The sequence below is a fragment of the Halichoerus grypus genome, chromosome 10 (assembly GCF_964656455.1).
Source record: "Halichoerus grypus chromosome 10, mHalGry1.hap1.1, whole genome shotgun sequence".
NCBI lineage: Eukaryota > Metazoa > Chordata > Mammalia > Carnivora > Phocidae > Halichoerus > Halichoerus grypus.
In genome coordinates this window covers 76942184-76963062 of record NC_135721.1, presented here as the reverse complement: position 1 = coordinate 76963062, position 20879 = coordinate 76942184, and the positions used below count along the sequence as shown (strand labels likewise).

At 39.1% G+C, this 20879-nt stretch overlaps 1 protein-coding gene across 2 annotated transcripts; it reads right to left on the bottom strand.

Moving 5' to 3' along the window:
• Positions 1-556: 556 nt before the first annotated feature.
• On the bottom strand, positions 557-20878 carry C10H2orf15 (chromosome 10 C2orf15 homolog). Of its 2 annotated transcripts, XM_078056670.1 has the most exons (5): positions 20335-20878; positions 19684-19801; positions 18803-18871; positions 15058-15150; positions 557-3406 (listed from the first exon to the last, which is right to left on the bottom strand). In XM_078056670.1, the coding sequence occupies exon 5, from the start codon at positions 3334-3336 to the stop codon at positions 3061-3063; it is 276 nt and encodes a 91-aa protein (XP_077912796.1). In that variant the 5' UTR covers positions 3337-3406; positions 15058-15150; positions 18803-18871; positions 19684-19801; positions 20335-20878; the 3' UTR covers positions 557-3060. The 2 variants fall into 2 exon arrangements, with proteins under 2 accessions (XP_077912796.1, XP_035966664.1); XM_036110771.2 differs by lacking the exons at positions 15058-15150; positions 18803-18871.
• Position 20879: the final 1 nt, after the last annotated feature.

The window sequence follows — 20879 nt, the reverse complement described above, 5'->3', positions numbered from 1 at the left end:
TCAGCTACTTATTCTCAAATGGTTGTGGGGAGAGGGAAAGGCCTTTGTACTAGCAACTTTTCTGTAAATTTGACCTTGTTTCAAAATAAAAGGAAAATAATATATGTTAGGTGTCTGACACTGTAATAAAGACTGTTAGTGCCCTACCCATGTTCCCTTTACCCCTTAGTCCATGCATCCATTTTCCAGCTGCTGTGAGCTAGGAGCTGTTGTGCCCAGAGACACCTGAGTGATTCATGCTACCTCCGTGCTCCTCTAGCCTCCCTCTTTGGCTTTGTGGTGGCAACCAAGGCCAGACTGGTAGGGGGTACAATAATCCCCCCTTTGCCTCAAAGTGAGTAATGGGACAACTGTGCTATCTGGTCTTTCCAGGGCACCCTGTGGATCAGACCAAGAATTTATCTGAGCTCTCATCCTTAGCTGACTCCTCCTGTTTCCCTATCTTGCTTCCTTCACTGCCTTTTCCTAAAGAGTACACTCTTAAAAATCATGTGCACCTGAATCCCTGTCTCAGGCAGCTTCTAGGGAGTCCCAATTAAGACAGTCACACACTAGCTCAATAAATGAAAGCTTTTATTATAGCATCCATGATAACACCAATGCATGTATAATAGGTTTAGATACCTTATTTTATGGATATGTTGGATTTAAAGTCTCCTAACATCCTTATTTCTGCTGAACTACACTTTATATGGGGAATTTGCTATCTTATTAGAAACAACAGAATTCTGAAAAGTAGTCCCTTTAAGATACCACTTACAGAATTCTCCCAAAACATCTAAGTGAGGTTATTGTCCTTATTAAGCTTGTTCCATTCCACCTTCTTCCAGGAAGTCTTTTTGGATTTCCCTTCTTGAGTGGGCTGCTAAAACTATGGCTTAGATTGGATTTGGGGATTCCAATTTTCTGTTGTCTTGGCAGCAATGGTTCTCAATGAGGGTAATTAATGTTTGCATTTTTTATAGTCTCAGTGACTGGAGTGTGCTACTGTATTTCACATCCTGCAATGCAGGAGGCATCATGTACAATGAAAGATTATCCCAAATTCAACATCCAACATGACTATCAAATGTTCTGTTTGACATTCAGGGAGATGAAAAACAAAGCTGTAAATATCTGAGCCAAGCCCCTGTTAAAAAAAAAAAAAAGAAGGAAAGTGGTTTTTGCTAAGGTTACTGTGACATTTCATATTGCTAGATCCAATGGACCTTTCCATCCTTGTCTGACCTTTCAGTTGACTACCTCCACTGTAACAACTACTGTGAGCAGTCTTGACATTACCTTGTCTTAGTTTTTTACCATCTCACTGCCAACTCCTCAGTTCCCTTTGCTAGCTCCCCCATGCTGACCAGGTCCTAAATGTTTGAGTTCCTCAAGACTTTAGCTCACACTATACATTCACCTTAAGCAATCTCATTCATTCCCAAGGCTTTCAATACCATTTCTGTATACTACTTCAAAATTTTTATTTTTAGTTCCATACATATAACTGTCTACTTGCTTTGGAAACTGCGTTATGTCCCAAAACCATGATCCTGAGCTCAGTCTTTTCCCCCAGAGAACCTCCGTGCATAGCCTTTTTAGCTGGAGTTCCTTTCTTTTTCCTTACTTCTCACTTTCAAACCATCATTCTGTCCCACTAACCTTCACCAGGACCCTTCCCCTTCTCAAGACCTTGACCATTACCATCATCTTACTTGGACAACTATGTCACTGCAAAAGCTATAAATGACATGACCTTAGGGAAAACTTCCTAGTTCCACAATTAAAAATCAGGTTTATGTGTTATGTGTCCTGTCCTTTTGGACATTTTACTTTTTCTTCATGGCACATCATAATTTGTATCTTACATAATTACTGTCTGATGTTCTATCTTCCCTGGCAGACAGACAGTAAACACTATGATGGCAGTGGCTATTTTATTCACCACTATATCCCCAGCAACAAGCACAGTGCCAGGTTAGGTGAACAAATGAAAGACTTGAGTTTTTTTCTCTCCCAAAGAATTATGTTCTGTAAATGATAAAAAGCATCATCCTATTGGCTTATGTCCCATTCAACAATTTTATTTAGCTCTAAGCTCAATATTCCCTACAAATATATCACATTTGTATTTTTCTGATTTATAAAATATTGCTTCCCCTAAAAGAAGATGCCTTTTCATCTTTGTTTTTATGAATATTATGGAGATTACTCACAACTGGGCATTAGAAATAGCCAATAAATATTAAAGTAGAGGAAAATGTTCAAAACATACATAATATAGTTACAGGTCACTATATGTCCAGACACAAAATGGTTTCAATTTCATCTCACAATACCTGGGACAATACTGCTGTCTCAAACTACTAGACATTTCATAAGAACAGCAAACTGATACATATAAAACACGAATATTTTTTAACAATAGGCTGCTTATATTAAATATTAGTAGTATAAAATGGCAGTATCTATAAGGTAAACTATTAAACTTGGAAATAACTATTTTGTAATTTTGAAATGAATTCAATGTGGGGGAAAACAGTTTTAAAAGGATGATTTAAAATGTGAAATGCTTCTCAAGGTACTGGTCTTTTGTAGAGTTTACCTGAAGTGATCTTTTACAGAACAGAAATGCAAAAATGCAGAAAGATAAAATACCCTAAAGCAAAATCCCAAACTATAAATTTTACAAAATTGGTATACCACACATAGTGTGAAATACAGATGTCAGATTGTTTGGGCACTGTTTTTTATCACTTGTTAAAGAAATATATTACAATTAAAATATTTTGGTACCATTTAAATACTGTTATTCAAAAATTCTGATTTTTGACAAGGATAGAATGTAATACCAGAAAATTTTGCTTTGAATTTTGGAAAGTTTTTTTCCCCTAAAACATTAACTTTTTTGAATATGTATCAAAAAAGTGAAGTCTAACATGATTCATAAATAGTGAAAAATAAGCAAGTGTCTTCCTTCATTTTGTTAGGTTTTTCTGATAAGGTTAAGTTCTCATTCAACATGCTCTCTTAGTCAAAAGCAAATTCTGGTTTCTTTGGCAGTATGTACAAATAACTTCATTCCACATCTGTCATTTCTATTCCATCATTTTCTTTAACATATACCACAGAACCCAAGGTTTTCTCTGAAAGAGATCCTGAGCCAATCTCTTTACTTCTTGTAAAGTGTTCTTGGTTTGTGTCTTCTAATCTTATTTTCTTGGTGTTTTGAAATAATTGAGTCACTGGTTTCAACTTGCTTTTCTCAGTCCCTCGCATCAAATGATCATCCACTTTTGAATCCATATGCATAGCAGATACCTGAGTAGCAGATTTACTAAGGGAAAATCCCATTGGGATGGTTGAATAAATATAGTTTGCAGGTACCTCTTTAAGTAGTGGGAACGTTTCTTCAACTTGATTGCTTGGAAAAGAAATAATAACAAGTGAATACAGTGGGAATTTCAACTAACCCCATGGCAACGCTTGTTTTCATGAAACATCATGGTGGTGATGCCACAAATATAAAGTAAAATTGCCTTCCATCTCTGTGTTCACATTTTCTTTGTGGGAGGGTTTGCAGGTTCTACAGATTCTCTGAAAGTCTTTTAAAAAAGGAATTTACCAGATTTTATGCTTTATCACCTTTCAGAAAATAATAGAACTTCTCTACTTAGGCCTTTATCATTTTTGCTATCAAAAACTTTTAATAAATTATTAGTGGATTAAAGAAATAATTACTGAAGGCCAAACATTCTGCTAGATGTTCTGCCAAAAATAAAGATGCCCAAACAACTGTAAACATTTATCCACCTACTAACACACCATCAAAATATACAAAGCAAATAGAGAATTGAAGGGAGAAACACACAGTTCTATAATAATAGTTGGAGACTTCAATACTCCACTCTCAATAATGGATAGAACAACTAGATAGAAGATAAGTAAGGAAATAGAGAACTTAATAAATTAAATAAACTAGATTTAACATTTACAGAACACTCTACCCAACAACAGCATACACATTCTCCAGTGCACATGGGACATTTTCCAGGATAGACTATATGTTAGGCCACAAATTAAGTCTCTATTTTATTTTTTTATTTTAAAAATTTATATTTTGAGAGAGAGACAGAGATAGAGCAAGTGTGCTGGGGGAGAGGAAGTGAGAGAATCCTCAAGCAAACTCCCCACTGAGCATGGAGCCTGATGCTGGGCTTGATCCCAGGACCCTAAGATCATGACCTGAGCTGAAATCAAGAGCTGGCTGCTTAACCAACTGAGCCACCCAGGCAGCCCAAGTCTCAGCTGATTTTAAAAGATGGATATCATACAAGATACCTTATCTGACCACAACAGAATGAAGGTAGAAATCAATAACAGAGGTAAAACAGGAAAATTCGCAAATCTATGTGAATTAACACACTCTTTAATAACCAACGGACCAAAGAAATCAGAAGGGAAATTAGAAAATACTTAGAGATGAATTTCAACAAAATTATAGCATATCAAAACCTATGGGATACAGCTAAATCAGTGCTAAGGGGGAAATTTATAATTATAAACACATTAACAAAACAAGACAGATCTCAAATCATCAACCTAACTTTGTAACTTAAGGAACTAGAAAAAGAAGAACAAACTATACTCATAATTAGCAGAAGGAAGGAAATAAAGATTAGAGCAGAGATGAATAAAATTGAAAATAGAAAAACAACAGAAAAAACAATGAAACCAAAAGTGATTCTTTCAAAAGATCAACAAAGATTGACCAAACTTTAGCTAGATGGACTAAGAAAAAAAGAGAGGAGACTCAAATTATTAAAATCAGAAATGAAAGTGGAGCATTACTACTGATTCTACAGAAATAAAAAAGGATTTATAAGAGAGTGCTCTAGGGTGCCTGGGTGGCTCAGTTGGTTAAGCGACTGCCTTCGGCTCAGGTCATGATCCCGGAGTCCTAGGATCAAGTCCCACATCGGGCTCCCGGCTCAGCGGGGAGCCTGCTTCTCCCTCTGACCCTCTCCCCTTTCATGCTGTTTCTCCTCACTCTCTCTCTCAAATAAATAAATAAATAAAATCTTTAAAAAAAAAGAGAGTGCTCTAAAAAGTTGTATGCCAACAAACCGGATATTCTAGGTGAAATGGACAAATTCCAGAAACACAAAACCTACCAAGACTGTCATGAAGAAACAAAATCTGAATAGACCAATGACTAGTAAGGAGATTGAATCAGTAATCAAAAAACTCTTGACAAAGAAAAGCCCAGGACCAGATGGCATCACAGGTGAATTCTACCAGACATTTAAAAATTAATATCAATATTTCTCAAACTTCTCCAAAAATTGAAAAGGAGGGAATACTTCCTAACTCATTTTGTGAGGCTAGCATTACCTTGACACAAAAGCCAGGCCAAGACACTACAAGAAAAACAAATTAAACAAACAAACCTGTAGACCAATATTCCTAATGCACATTAATATAAAAATCCTCAACAAAATACTAACAAACTGAATTCAGCAAAGTATTAAAAGGATTATACACCCTGAACAAGTGGATTTACTCCTAGAATGCAAGAAAGGACCAATATATGAAAATTGATCAATATATCACATTAAAGAATGAAGGAAAAAAATCACACAATTGAGGAGCAAGATGATGGAGGAGTAGGAGACCTGGATTTCGTCTGGTCCCAGGAATTCAGCTGGATAGGGATCAAACCATTCTGAACACCTATGAACTCAACAGGAGATCGAAGAAAAGAATAGCAGCAACTCTCTGAACAGGAAAGCAACCACTTTCTGGAAGGTAGGACGTGCGGAGAAGTGAATCCGAGGCGATATTCGGGAGGATAGACGGTGGGGGAGTGGCCCTCCGTCAGCCGCTACCGGCAAGTGATAGAGCTGCGGAGCACAAAATCGGAACTTTCAGAAGTCGGCTCCGCTGAGGGACGTCGCTCCAGTGGCTAAGCGGGGGGTGGAACCCTCGCGGGACAGTGTGGTCTCAGGACCGTCGGGGTCACAGAAAGACTGGGGGTGCCTGAGTGCGGCAGAGCTCCCAGGTATTGGAGCAGGGAAGCCGGCTGCAAAGACAGAGCCGAGGAGCGGACTCTCAGCTCGGGGTTGCCGTAAACCGTGATCTGCAGCACAGTCGGGCCCCTGCTCCTCCAGCAGGGACCCAACAAGCGGCAGATCCGGGGAGACTCCCCTTCCTCCCCCAGGAGAAGTGGCACGGGAGCGCACCGCAGGGATCTGCTGGGTTTGGAGACTCCACACGGGGTCGGGTGCCAGAGATAGAAATGCTCGGTCACAGGCCGGGTGAGCACGGAGTGCGGCCGGAGACCTGGGAGACGGGAGTGAGTGACTGCTTTTCTCTGGGGGCTCACTTAGGAGTGGCACCCCGAGCTCTTGGCTCCTCCGGGGCCAGAGATTGGGAGGCTGCCAATTTCACACTCGTCCTCCAAAGCTGTACAGAAAGCTTGCAGGGAACAAAAGCTCCCGAGAGCAAACCTGAGCAGATTATTTAGCCCGGCCCCCGGAAAGGGCGATGCAATTCTGCCTCAGGCAATGTCATCTGAGAATCACTGCAACAGGCCCCTCCCCCAGAAGATCAGCAAGAACAGCCATCAAGACCAAGTTTATCGATCAATGAGAACGGCAGAACTCCAGCAAGAAATAAAAGGCATCTGAATCGGCAAAGAAGAAGTCAAACTCTCACTCTTTGCAGATGATATGATACTTTATGTGGAAAGCCCAAAAGACTCCACCCCAAAACTGCTAGAACTCATACAGGAATTCAGTAAAGTGGCAGGATATAAAATCAATGCACACAAATCAGTGGCATTCCTATACACCAACAACAAGACAGAAGAAAGAGAAATTAAGGAGTTGATCCCATTTACAATTGCACCCAAAACCATAAGATACCTAGGAATAAATCTAACCAAAGAGGCAAAGAATCTGTACTCAGAAAACTATAAAATACTCTTGAAAGAAATGGAGGAAGACACAAAGAAATGGAAAAACGTTCCATGATCATGGAACCAGAAATGATCCCGAATAGCCAGAGGAATGCTGAAAAAGAAAAGCAAAGCTGGTGGCATCACAATTCCAGACTTCAAGCTCTATTACAAAGCTGTAATCCTCAAGACAGTATGGTACTGGCACAAAAACAGACACATAGATCAATGGAACAGAATAGAGAGCCCAGAAATGAACCCTCAACTCTATGGTCAACTAATCTTTGACAAAGTAGGAAAGAATGTCCAGTGGAAAAAAGACAGTCTCTTCAACAAATGGTGTTGGGAAAATTGGACAGCCACATGCAGAAGAATGAAACTGGACCATTTCCTTACACCACACACAAAAATAGACTGAAAATGGTTGAAAGACCTAAATGTGAGACAAGAGTCCATCAAAATCCTAAAGGAGAACACAGGCAGCAACCTCTCCGACCTCAGCCGCAGCAATTTCTTCCTAGAAACATCACCAAAGGCAAGGGAAGCAAAGGCAAAAATGAACTATTGGGACTTCATCAGGATAAAAAGCTTTTGCACAGCAAAGGAAACAGTCAACAAAACCAAAAGACAACTGACAGAATGGGAGAAGATATCTGCAAATGACACTACAGATAAAGGGCTGGTATCCAAGATCTATAAAGAACTTATCAAACAACACCCAAAGAACAAATAATCCAATAAATAAACAGGCAGAAGATATGAACAGACATTTCTGCAAAGAAGACATCCAAATGGCCAACAAAGACATGAAAAAGTGCTCAACATCACTTGGCATCAGGGAAATACAAATCAAAACCTCAATGAGATACTACCTAACACCAGTCAGAATGGCTAAAATTAACAAGTCAGGAAACGACAGATGTTGGCAAGGATGCAGAGAAAGGGGAATCCTCCTACACTGTTGGTGGGAATGCAAGCTGGTGCATCCACTCTGGAAAACAGTATGGAGGTTCCTCAAGAAGTTGAAAATAGAGCTACCCTACAACCTAGCAATTGCACTACTGGGTATTTACCCCAAAGATACAAATATAGTGATCTGAAGGGGCACATGCACCCCAATGTTTATAGCAGCAATGTCCACAATAGCCAAACTATGGAAAGAGCCTAGATGCCCATCAGCAGATGAATGGATAAAGAAGATGTGGTACACACACACACACACACACACACACACACACACACAAACACAATGGAATATTATGCAGCCATCAAAAATGAAATCTTGCCATTTGCAATGATGTGAATGGAACTAGAGGGTATTATGCTAAGCAAAATAAGTCAATCAGAGAAAGACAATTATCATATTATCTCACTGATATGTGGAATTTGAGAAACAAGGCAGAGGATCATAGGGGAAGGGAGGGAAAGATGAAACAAGATGAAACCAGAGAGGGAGACAAAGCATAAGAGACTCTTAATCTCAGGAAACAAACTGAGGGTTGCTGGAGTGGAGGGGGGTGGTTGGGATGGGGTGGCTGGGTGATGGACATTGGGGAGGTATGTGCTATGGTGAGCGCTGTGAATTGTGTAAGACTGATGAATCACAGACCTGTACCCCTGAAACAAATATTATATTATATTATAATAAAAAAAAAGAATCACACAATCATTTCAATGGAGGCAGAAAAACATCTGATTTCAACAAACTTTCATGATAAAACCAACAAGCCAGGAAAAGAAGGAAAATACCTCAACATAATAAATGCCATATATGAGAAACCCAAAGCAAGTATCATACTCAATGGAGAAAGCTTTTCCTTTAAGATCAGGAATAAGGCAAGAATGCCCATTTTCACCACTTTTATTGAACATAGTACTGGAAGTTCTAGCCAGAGCAAAAAGAAACAAATTGGAAAGGAAGAAGTGAAATTACCTCTATTCACAGATTATATGATCTCATATGTAGAAAACTCTAAAGATTCCACAAAAAAAGCTATTGGAACTAATAAACGAATTTGGCAAAATTGCAGGATGCAGTCAGCACACAAAAGTCAGTTGCATTTCCAATGAAGAACTTTATCCAGCAAGGCTGTCATTCAGAATAGAAGATAAAGAGTTACCAAGACCAAAAACAAAAAACAAAAAACAAACAACAAGCAAGCAAAAACCAAAAACCAAAACCAAAACAAAACAAAAAACTAAAGGAATTTGTGAACACTAAACCAGCTCTGCAAGAAATATTAAAGAGGACCCTTTGAACAGAGAGAGAGCCCAAAAGTAACAAAGACAAACAAGGAAAAGAGACAATCTGCAGGAACAGAGACTTTACAGGTAATACAATGGCACTAAATTCATATCTTTCAATAATTACTCTGAATATAAATGGGCTAAATGCTCCTATCAAAAGACATAGGTCTCAGAATGGGTAAAAAAACAAGACCCATTGATATGCTGCTTACAGATGACTCATTTTAGACCCAAAGACACCTCCAGATGGAAAGTGAGGGGGTGGAGAACCATTCATCTTGTTAACGAACATCAAAAGAAAGCTTGAATAGCCATCCTTATTTCAGACAACTAGATTTTAAACCAAAGACTATAATAAGAGATGAAGAGGGACACTATATCATAACAACAGGGTCCATCCAACAAGAAGATGTAACAGTTGTAGCCAAATGTATAAATCAATTAATGACAAAATTAAAGAAACTCATTTATAATACAGTAATAGTAGGGGACTTTAACACCCCACTCAATACAATGGACAGATCATCTAAGCAGGAAATCAACAAGGAAACAAGGGCTTTGAATGATACATTGGACCAGATGGACTTCACAGATATATCCAGAGCATTTCATCCTAAAGCAGCAGAATACACACTCTTCTCGAGTGCACATGGAACATTCTCCAGGACAGATAAAAAAATCAGGATTCAACCAATACAAAAAGATTGAGATCATACCATGCATATTTTCAGACCACAAAGCTATGAAACTTGAAGTCAACCACAAGAAGAAATTTGGAAGGACCACAAATCCATGAAGGTTAAAGAACATCCTGCTAAAGCGTGAATGGGTCAACCAGGAAATTAAAGAAGAATTAAAAAAAAAATAAAAAACATAGAAGCAAATGAAAATGAAGACATGACATTCAAAACCTTTGGGAGGCAGCAAAGGTGGTCCTAGGAGGGAACTATATAACAATAAATGCCTTCCTCAAGAAGCAAAAAGGACTCAAATACACAAACTAAACTTACACCTAAAGAAGCTAGAAAAAAACAGCAAATGAAGCCTAAATCCAGCAGGAAAAGGGAAATAATAAAGATTAGAGCAGAAATCAATGATAATAGAAATCAAAGAAATGGTAAAACAGATCAACAAAACAAGGAGCTGGTTCTTTGAAAGAATTAACAAGATTGATAAACCCCTGGACAGATATGTCACAAATGACATATCAGATAAAGGGCTAGTATCCAAAATCTATAAAGAACTTATCAAACTCAACACACAAAAACCAAAAAAATCCTATCAAGAAATGGGCAGAAGACATGAACAGATATTTCTCCAAAGAAGACATACAAATGGCTAATGGACATGAAAAAATGCTCAACATCACTCGGTATCAGGGAAATACAAATCAAAACCACAATGAGATACCACCTCACACCTGTCAGAATGGCTAAAAAAATGAACAACTCAGGAAACAACAGATGTTGGGAAGGATGTGAAGAAAGGGGAACCCTCTTACACTGTTGGTTGGAATGCAAACTGGTGCTGCCACTCTAGAAACAGTATGGAGGTTCTCAAAAAGTTAAAAATAGAGCTACCCCATGACCCAGCAACTGCACTACTAGGTATTTATCCGAAGGATACAAACATAGTGATTTGAAAGGGCACCTGCACCCCAATGTTTGTAGCAGCAATGTCCACAATAGCCAAAATATGGAAAAATCCCAGATGTCCATCAACATATGAATGGATAAAGAAAATGTGGTGTGCGTGCATGTGTGTGTGTGTGTGTGTGTGTTTGTGTGTGTATGTGCAATGGAGTATTACTCAGCCATCAAAAAATGAAATCTTTCCAATTGCAACAACATGGACGGAACTAGAGGGTATTATGCTAAGTGAAATAAGCCAATCAGAGAAAGACAAATATCTCATGATTTCACTCATCTGTGGAATTTAAGAAACAAAACATGAACATAGGGGAAGGGAAGGAAAATAAAATAATATAAAAACAGGGAGGCAAACCACAAGAGACTCTTAACTATAGGAAAGAAACTGAGGGGACGCCTGGGTGGCTCAGTCGTTAAGCGTCTGCCTTTGGCTCAGGTCATGATCCCAAGGTCCTGGGATCGAGTCCCACATCAGGCTCCCTGCTCGGTGGGGAGCCTGCTTCTCCCTCTCCCTCTGCTGCTCCCCCTGCTTTTGCTCTCTCTCTCTCTGACAAATAAATAAAAATCTTTAAAAAGGAAAGAAACTGAGATTTGCTGGAGAGGAGGTGGGGGGGGATGGGGTAATTAGGTAATAGGCATTAAGGAGGGCACTTGATATAATAAGCACTTGGTGTTCTATGCAACTGATGAATCACTAAATTCTACCACTGAAATTAGTAATTTACCACTTTAACTAAATTGAATTTAAATAAAAAAAATTTTAAGTTGCATTTCTATGAACTAACAATGCATAATCTGCAAAGGAAATTAAGAAAACAAATCCATCTACAATAGCATAAATAGAACAATAAAATACTTAGGAATTAACCAAGGTAAAATACTTGTATGATGAAAACTATAAAACACTGCTGAAAGAAATTAAAGAAGACATAAATAAAACATATCCCATGTTCATGAATTAGAAGACCTAATATTGTAAAATGTCCATACATTCAGGGCAATCCCTATCAACATCCCAGTGACGCTTTTTGCAGAAATAGAAAATTCATCCGAAAATTCATATGGAATCGCGAATAATCAAAATAATCTTGAAAAAGATGAACAAAGCTGGAGGACCCACACTTCCTGATTTTAAAACTTAATAGAAGGCAACAGTAATCAAAATAGTGTGGTACTGGCCTAAAAGCAGACCAATGTAACAGAATAGAGAGCCCAGAAATAAACTCTCAGATATACGGTCAAATGATTGTTGACAAAGGTGCTTAGATCATTTGATGGAGAAAAGGACAGTTTTTTTCAACAAAAGGTGCTGGGGAAACTGGATACCCACCTGCAAAAGAATGAAATTGACCTCTACCCAATACCATATGCAAAAATTAACTCAAAATCTATCAAAGACCTAAATGTAAGATCTAAAACTATAAAACCGGACACCCAGACAGCCAGTACCCATCTATTAATGTGGGATCCAGAGTCAGGAAAACCTTTAAAAAAATCTCAAGAAGACCTTGCTCAGTGCCCCAGCTTTAAAGGGAATGACCTTGGGTGATCTAACCCAGGCCCAGAGACCAGCTCAACAGCAAGTGGGATATTTACCAAGTGCTTGTTAGAGCCTATCTGGGAAGACCCGCATACAGTGATTTTAGCCACTCCAATAGCAGTCAAAGTGCCTAAATTTGAAGCCTGGATCCACCATTTTGGAGTCAAACCCTGGTCCCCAATGGGCTTAACAACAAGGAACTGAAATCCCTCTGTGAACCCAGAGAGGACCTCAAACTAGTCTTGAAGCGACAAGACACAGAAAAGTCTTCTTAAATGTTACTTTCCCTATATCCCATCAAAATCATAATTCTTATTGCACTCCTTTCACCCGCCCTCTGGGAGTATGTGGGGAGTCACTAAAACATCCTGGATCTCTCACTGGACCCCTGGCTGTACTCGGTCTTGCATTGTGCTTTGGGCCTTGCCTCCTAAATGCCCTAACCTGCTTTATATCTTCCAGAATAAAGGTCATCAAACTCCAAATTGTGGTTCAAATGGAGCCTCACATAGAGGTCAAACCAGACATCTATAGGGGACCCCTTGATAGATTGAGATGAGAGGAACACTGACTGCTGCCCCATCCAACACCCCTGACCAGCAGGAAGTAGCTACAATCAGTTGTCGCCCTTCTTCCCTAATAGCACTTAGGGTTACCTCTTCAGAGGGGGGGAATGATGAAGGATAGCTGGAAGGCAGGCAGGGTTCTCCCACCCTAAGAGGAAACCACCCTTAAAAGGATTTTACACCACGCTGAATGTACTTAATACACCGAACTGTACACTTAAAAATGGTTAAGATGGTAAATTGTATGTATATTTTACCACAGTACAAAAAAAAAAAAGAAAAAAAGTCCAATAAAGATACAGTACCTCTTAGTACAGATACCCAATCTGTCAGGAGATATGAGTGTGCAACATGGAGGGAGGGCTTGGAAAGGTTCTGAAAGGAGGGGAGCATAGGTCAGGGTTGGGCTTTGAAAGATGGGCAGGAACTTGATAAGCAGAAATGACCAGGATGCCAGAAGGGACCAGCTTCCTGGCCCAAGGAAGACAGTGAGGACTTCTGAAAGCCCAGTGCTTGTTAGACAACAGTGATGTACTGAAGATGCTTCAGCAGTAATGTGAGATCTGGAACAGACTTGTGAATGAGAGCACTTAATCACTTTTTGGAAATTATTATTTCTTTAATATTTAGGTACTGTGGTATCTTTTATAAATTTAGAATTTCATTCCCATCAAGCTCTAATCATTTATTGACAGAAGATCTCTAAAAATATCATCTTGAAACTTTGTTATCCACGTGTGGTTAGTGTTTATAACAGAACAGAGTCCTGGGCCTGTTGCAGTATCCTAAACATACTAGTTACTCAGAAGTTGTTAATGTAACAATTAGGAAATGGCTTTTTAGGAATCAAATACAATTTAGCTAAATTTTTAAAAGCTCTCTGTGATGATATTCTAAAATGTAGGTATACCTATTTCTTAGATTTGGAAACTGAAGGTGAATTTTTTTCTCATCAAATATATATCTAATACTATCTTCAAATTAATAAAATTGAATTTATTCTATTCTTTGGTCTGTCCTCTTTGATTACTTAAAAAGGAAGTCCTTCTGTTAAAAATGTATAACTTGAATCTAATCATGAGGAAACAATCAGATAAACCCAAATTGAGAGATATTATATAAAACAAATTAGCCTCTACTCAAAAATGTCAATGTATGAAAGACAAAGAGAAACTGAAGAATTGTTCCAGATTAAGGAAGACTAAAGAGACATGATATCCAAATGCAATGAATGATTCTTATTTGGGGAGGTGGAGGAGAAATGTATTATAAGGGCCATTTCTTGGACAATTGGAAAATTTGAATATGGATGGTTTATTAGATAATAATATTGCATTAATGTGAAATGCCCTGAATGTGGTAACTGTACTGTGGTTATATTACTGAATGTCCTTGTTCTTAGGAGAGACATGCTGAAATAGGGGTAAAGGATCATATCTACAACTTGCTTTCAAATTACCTAGCAATAGATAAAGAGAAAATAAAATGTTTAAAATGTTAACAATTGTTAATCTAGGTAGGAAAGGATAAAAAATTGTTCAGTGGATTATTCTTGTTAAGTTTCTGTATGTTTAAAATTTTTTCAGAATACAAAGTTGAAAAAAGCTAAAAATAATATACAATTGACCCTTGAACAACACAGGATTGAACCACATGCATCCAATTACATGCAAATTTTTTTTCAGTAAATATGGCATAGTAATGTAAATGTATTTTCCTCTTATGATTTTCTTAATAACCTTTTCTTCTCTCTAGTTTATCATAAGAATATAGTATATAATACATATGACATACAAAATATGTGTTAATTTTTAATATTATTGGTAAGGCTTCCAGTCAGCAGTAGGCTATTAATAGTTTGGTTCTGGGGGAGTTGACAGATATATGCAGATTTTTGACTGCATGGGCAGGGGGTTGGTGCCCCCAACCCCTGCATTGTTGAAGGGTCAACCATAGTAACAAAACTCTGTAAAACAACATATTGCATTTGAAATCAACAATGGTAAAATAATGATAACATACAGAATTCTCAACTAGCACATTAAATTTCAGTTTAATAGAGGGATTGAGGAGGAACCAAATGCAATAGGGTAGGTTTGGCCCTTTGAGTCTCACCTTAACTTGTCTGGAATCTTGAGGACATGAAGGGAGAACAAGTCTATTCGGGCCTCTTTGGCCTGGCATTCAGATTGCCATTCAAGAAGAAATCTTGAATGCATAAGGAAGAATAAAGTTCCATTAGAAACTAAATAAATTTGGACATACACAACAGGAGACTTGCCTTATCATTAGATATGCTACAAAGTGAAAGTTAAAAAAAATGTACAGTTTAGTACAGGTGCAGGAACAAATAAAGGACAAACAGAACATGACAGAGTTCCAATTTGGACCTAGTCATGTGCCAGAACTTCACATATGGTAAAAGTGGCACCATACAACAAAGGGGATAGAACACACTAAGTTTAGTAGGATAGTACTGTGAATACCAGCTCATGATGGGGATGAAAATAAAGTAGGATCCCTATTTTATATACAAACAAAAGTGGACTCCAAATGCAGTAAAGACCCAGATGTGAATCACAGAACTATAAATGTAATTTTAAAAATGCAGGACAATATATTGGTCACCTTGGGTGGAGAAGGATTTCTTGAATAAAAACTAAAAGGCTCAAAGAATAAGGAAGAAAACAGATGGACCTGATTACTCACAATTAAGAACTTCTATTCAATAAAGAAACTATAAACAAAGTTAAAATGATAGAGATTGGAAGATGTGCTCTATAAAGCAGACAAGGGATTTACAGCTAGAATGTAAGAAGAATAACTACAAATCAACAAGAAAAAAGGAAATTCAATAGGAAAATGGGCAAAGGATGTAAAGACATAATTCACAGATTGGAGAATCCCAAATAGATAATGAGTACATAAAGAGATGTTCAAACTTACTAGGAATCAGAGAAATGCAAGTTTACTACCATCTGAACGGCACACTAGAAAGGTGGATAACATGGAGAATTAAGGAGAATACAGGATGATGGGAAACCTTGTGCATTACTGGTGGAGTAATTTTTAGCTCCTATTTCATATTCCACATCTAATCCTTCAATGAATCCTGTTTCTGTTTCTATTCTTGCCCAACCCTTCCCATTGTATTTTCCTCAAACTGTATCTGGAATGAGCCTTTTAAAACATAAGCCAGGGCGCCTGGGTGGCTCAGATGGTTAAGCGTCTGCCTTCGGCTCAGGTCATGATCCCAGACTCCTGGGATCGAGTCCCGCATCGGGCTCCTGGCTCAGCGGGGAGCCTGCTTCTCCCTCTGCCTCTCTCTCTCTCTCTCTTATGAATAAATAAAATCATTAAAAAAACAAAACAAAACAACAAAGACATAAGCCAGATGTCATCAATCCTCTGCTCACCACTCTGCTCTAGGTACTTTCCATGTCAGAGTGAAAGGCAAATTGTCTACATATTGAGTCTCCAGCTGTGCTAGGCAGAATAATGGTCCCCAAAGAAGTCCACATCCTAATTCCCAAAACCTGTGAATATGTCACATGGCAAAGGGAAACTAAGGTTGCAGATGGAATTAAGGTTGCCAATTAAGTGACCTTGAGGTGGGGAGATTATCCTGCTCTCTTCACTGGTTATCAATGTAATCACAAGGGTCTGCGTAAGTGAAAGAGAGGTGGGAATGTCACTGTTAGAATGATGCAATGTGGGAAGGACCTGACTGGCCATTGCTGGCTTTGAAGATAAAAGGACACCATGAGCCGTACAAAGCAGGCATTCTGCAGAAGCTGGAAAGACAAGAAAATGGATTCTCCCCGAGAGCCCCCACAAGGAATACAGCCCAGCTGACATTTTGATTTTACTCTAGTGAGATCCATTTTGGACTCCTAACCTCCAGAACTGTAAGATAATATATTTGTGTTGCTTAAAGCCACCAAGTTTGTGGTATATTATTACACCAGCAATAGGAGACTGATAACACCAGTTAACATTCTGTCTTCTCAAACTCCTATCTCTCTCACTCATTCTGCCCCATGACCTCATTGCCATTCCTAAGTACATGCTGTGCCAACCCCTCTTCTGCTTTAGGGCTCATGCACTTACAGTTCCCTCAGTCTGAAGTAATTTTTAAATTGCAAACCACTGTTATAAAACAGACAAAAACACATGGTTTTTAGATAATGGACAAAAGGCTGTGCAAGAGAGTAATCCCTGAGAGAAAGGAAATAAACGAGGTGAGCGCTATGAGTGCTTGCTGCCTAGAGATTTCAGGCTTCTGCACAAGGAGGGGGAACCTGTAGTGTGTCTGGTTATTTCAATGAGTTGAGAAGACAGGAGTTCAGAGTCTGTAGAAGCCACAGTCACTAGAACTTGTGGAGAGAGGGGCAGTGAGAGAAAGAGCTCCAGAGATAGGCAGAGGATTCCCCACAATTCTTTGGCTGAGTACTAATCAGGAAACACATGTGCAAGGAAACTACTGGGGCCTGAGAAAGAACCACCAAAAAGGAGAAGGCTGAATAGTCTGCAGAGCTTCCACAGGGTCAGGAATGGAGTTCCCACCAGCCTGAGTGTAAAGAACTCCTAACACACAGGGCATTGATCAGAGTCCTCAAAAAGGTACTGGCTTCAGAAAGAGGCCAGATTAGCCCTAAAGAGTATTTTGGATGTAACAAAGTTTAAAAGCAAGCTTCTAAAGCATTGCTGTCCAACAGAACTTTCCTCAATGATTTAAATATTCTCTATCTATTGTCCACTATACTAGCCACTAGCCACATGTGGCTTTGGAATTTGAAATATACATAGTGCAAATGAAATCTTAAGTTTTACCTAATTTTATTTAATATAATATTTAATATATAATCTTATTTAATATTAATAATTTAGGTTTTATCTAATTTTATTAATATAAATTCAAAATGCCACATATAGCTAGTGGTTACTATTTTGGACAGTGCAGCTCTAAATGATACAACTGTTTCCAAGTAACATTACTACATCTCAGAACGAAGCCTAAATATATTTAAAGAAAAACAAAAACAAAAAATTCCAGCACCCAACAATGTAAAATCTGCAATGTCTGACAGCCAAAAAAATTAACCAGGCATGAAAACAAGCAGAAAAATACGACTCATAAGCAGGAGGAAAAAAATTAGTTAATAGAAACAAACCCAGAAATGACACAGGTGATAGAATTAGTACGCAAGGACTTTATCAGCTATTTTAAATATATTCCATATTTTCAAGAAGATAGAGCAAAGCATGAGCATGATGAAGTTAGAAACGGAAGATATTAAAAGGAATTAAACTTCCAGAGATGAAAAAAACAATTCTGACATAAAAAATACTGTGGATGGGGTTAACACTGCCAATGGAAAGAAGAGCGAACTTGAAGATATATCAAAAGAGGTATTAAAATGAACAGAGCACCAGTTAGCTGTGGAACAACGTCAAGCAACTTAACATATGTTCAATTGGCGTCCCCAATTTTTTTCTTAGGGAACCAAGGAGGTATAGGGAAAAAAAGACAAAATAGAGGTTTTCTTTTTTTTTTTTAAGATTTTATTTATTTGAGAGAGAGAGAGAGAGGAGGGACACAGGGAGAAGCAGGCTCCGCTGAGCAGGGAGCCTGACACAGGGAGCCCAACTTGGGGATCATGACCTGAGCCAAAGGCAGAAGCTTAACCGACTGAGCTACCCAGGCACCCCAAAATAGAGACTTTCATAGTGAAGCTTGTGAAATGATGGGGGAAACTAAGGGAACAGAAAACCCAGACCTTAAAATTACACAAGAGTGTAACAGCAGGAGAGCACAGGTACTATAAAAGGATTAGTTAGGGCAGGATGGAGCGCTTACCACTCTTTAGATTTCCATAGAGGGAAGAAAATGTTCACTTTCTTGGGTTGGGGGACAAAGTCACCAGTCCTTGATAGGAAAAGAAAGGAAAATCTTCATGCCCTGGTTTGGCCTTAAAATGTCCTTTTCCCTATAGTCTTTCCAAAGAATCTTCAGTAACATCTAGTTGGTGCACATAAATGCTTAAGCTTTTCTTACTTTTTCCGTAAGGGAAGTACTAATATGGAAGGTAGGAAAGTACTTTTTTAAACATTTATTTATTTGAGAGAGAGTGAGAGAGAGAGGATGAACGGGGGGAAGGTCAGAGGGGGAGGGAGAAGTAGGCTCCCTGCTGAGCAGGGAGCTGGACACTGGCCTAGGACCCTGAGATCATGACCTGAGCTAAAGGCAGACACTTAACCAACTGAACCACCCAGGTGCCCCTAATTTTAAAATTAAAAAAAAATTTTTAATAAAAAAAAATTTTTAAGTAAGTTCTACACCCAACGTGGGGCTTGAACTCACGACCCCAAAAGCAAGAGTCACATGCTCTACCAACTGAGCCAGGCAGGCTCCAGTTCATGTATCTTTGTAACTTATTTTACCAGTTAGGCATAATTATATTTCAGAGGAAATGTACCTCTTGAAACCTCTGAATTCTTTAAAAGAACAAGGACACTCAAGTTAATTTTTTAGTGTCTAGCTATACTCACAAAGTATATGATAACTGAAAAAAAATGCTACAAACTAGGAGATGTAATGGCACAAATAACGGTGAAATCAGAGCAGAGATGGGGAAAACATATGGCACTTATAATTAAATGTACTACTACGAAGAAATTTGTTCTAACATGTGTTTATGACTGCCAATAATATATTACGGGGGGAAAAGGAGTACTCACCTGGCAAACACAGGAATTGTTAGTCTCTTCAAATGTGAAATTACTTTTGAAATACAGAGGTGCAAACTTAACCAAGATCATCAGAGAACAGCTATAAAAATCTAGTTACCTATTTCACCTGTAGGAAAAGACAAGCAGATAAAGCCATTAGAATTCAGAAGCCCTTGGGTTAAGACAGTTTAATATTAAGAAATGTTTAAAAAACAGTATTTCTTTTCAAGCCGGGCTCCCAAAATTTGGCAGAGTAATGCAGTCCTCATTCTTTTTCACTAAAAAGCTCATTTCTCCACTTTTAGGTGATGTGGTTAATTTTAACATAGTTGGAGGGCCAAAAATATTACACCTGGTTAAATTAGTGTTCCAAGACTGAAGGCTCCTACTCGGGAGAAGACAAATGTAAATGGTATTAAACAGGCTAACAATCGATACAATATTAAATATCAAGTGAGATAGTATACCCTTTCCTTTTTTGTTAACCATCACCAGTTTTTCTGGAAAGGGGTTTCGGAGAAGAACTGGCATGTGGAGAAGGAATACCAGTCAGGAATTTGCACCTTTTCATTGCTAGTTCTGCCACTTCTCGATTCAACCATGACTGAATCATGCAGGGCGGCCGTGGGTTCGCTGGCTCCGCAGGCTGCAGGCGCTTACCCGAACAGAACTGCTCTCTTCCGAGAGGATGCAGCAGCAGAACCCGACCTAGTAGACTCCCCGAAAACCGGCTCCTGGCTACGGCAGGAGAGCTCAACAACCTCCCAGTGCCCAAAAGCAGCTCTAGGGAGTAACGAGTTCACTGAACTTGGGTCCAAAACGGTACCGTATCCCTAGGAAAAAAAAATGCCACAAAGCTGCAATAGTGAAGCAGCAGGTGTTCTAGAGCCGAAGGAAGGAGGCAGGAGGAGATACAGCCCTGCGCATGCGTGTTCTATGTGGGTGCGGCGGCAGCAGACAGGGAGTAAGAATTAAGTGGTGAAGAAGGGGGCAGCGGCTGGTTACTAGGAGACGGGACGCTCGTGTGGGACGTCTAAGCGCTGCGTGGGCGTACGCCTGCGCGGCGCGGATGGACCAGGAAGAGGCCTCTACTACGCGCCCTGTAAGGCGAGCAGGTGGACGTACGCGTCTCTACGTGCGTGGGTGCGCACGCACGGCTTGTAGTCCCCGCGAGAGGGAGGGTCGAGCCAGGTACGCGTGCGCAC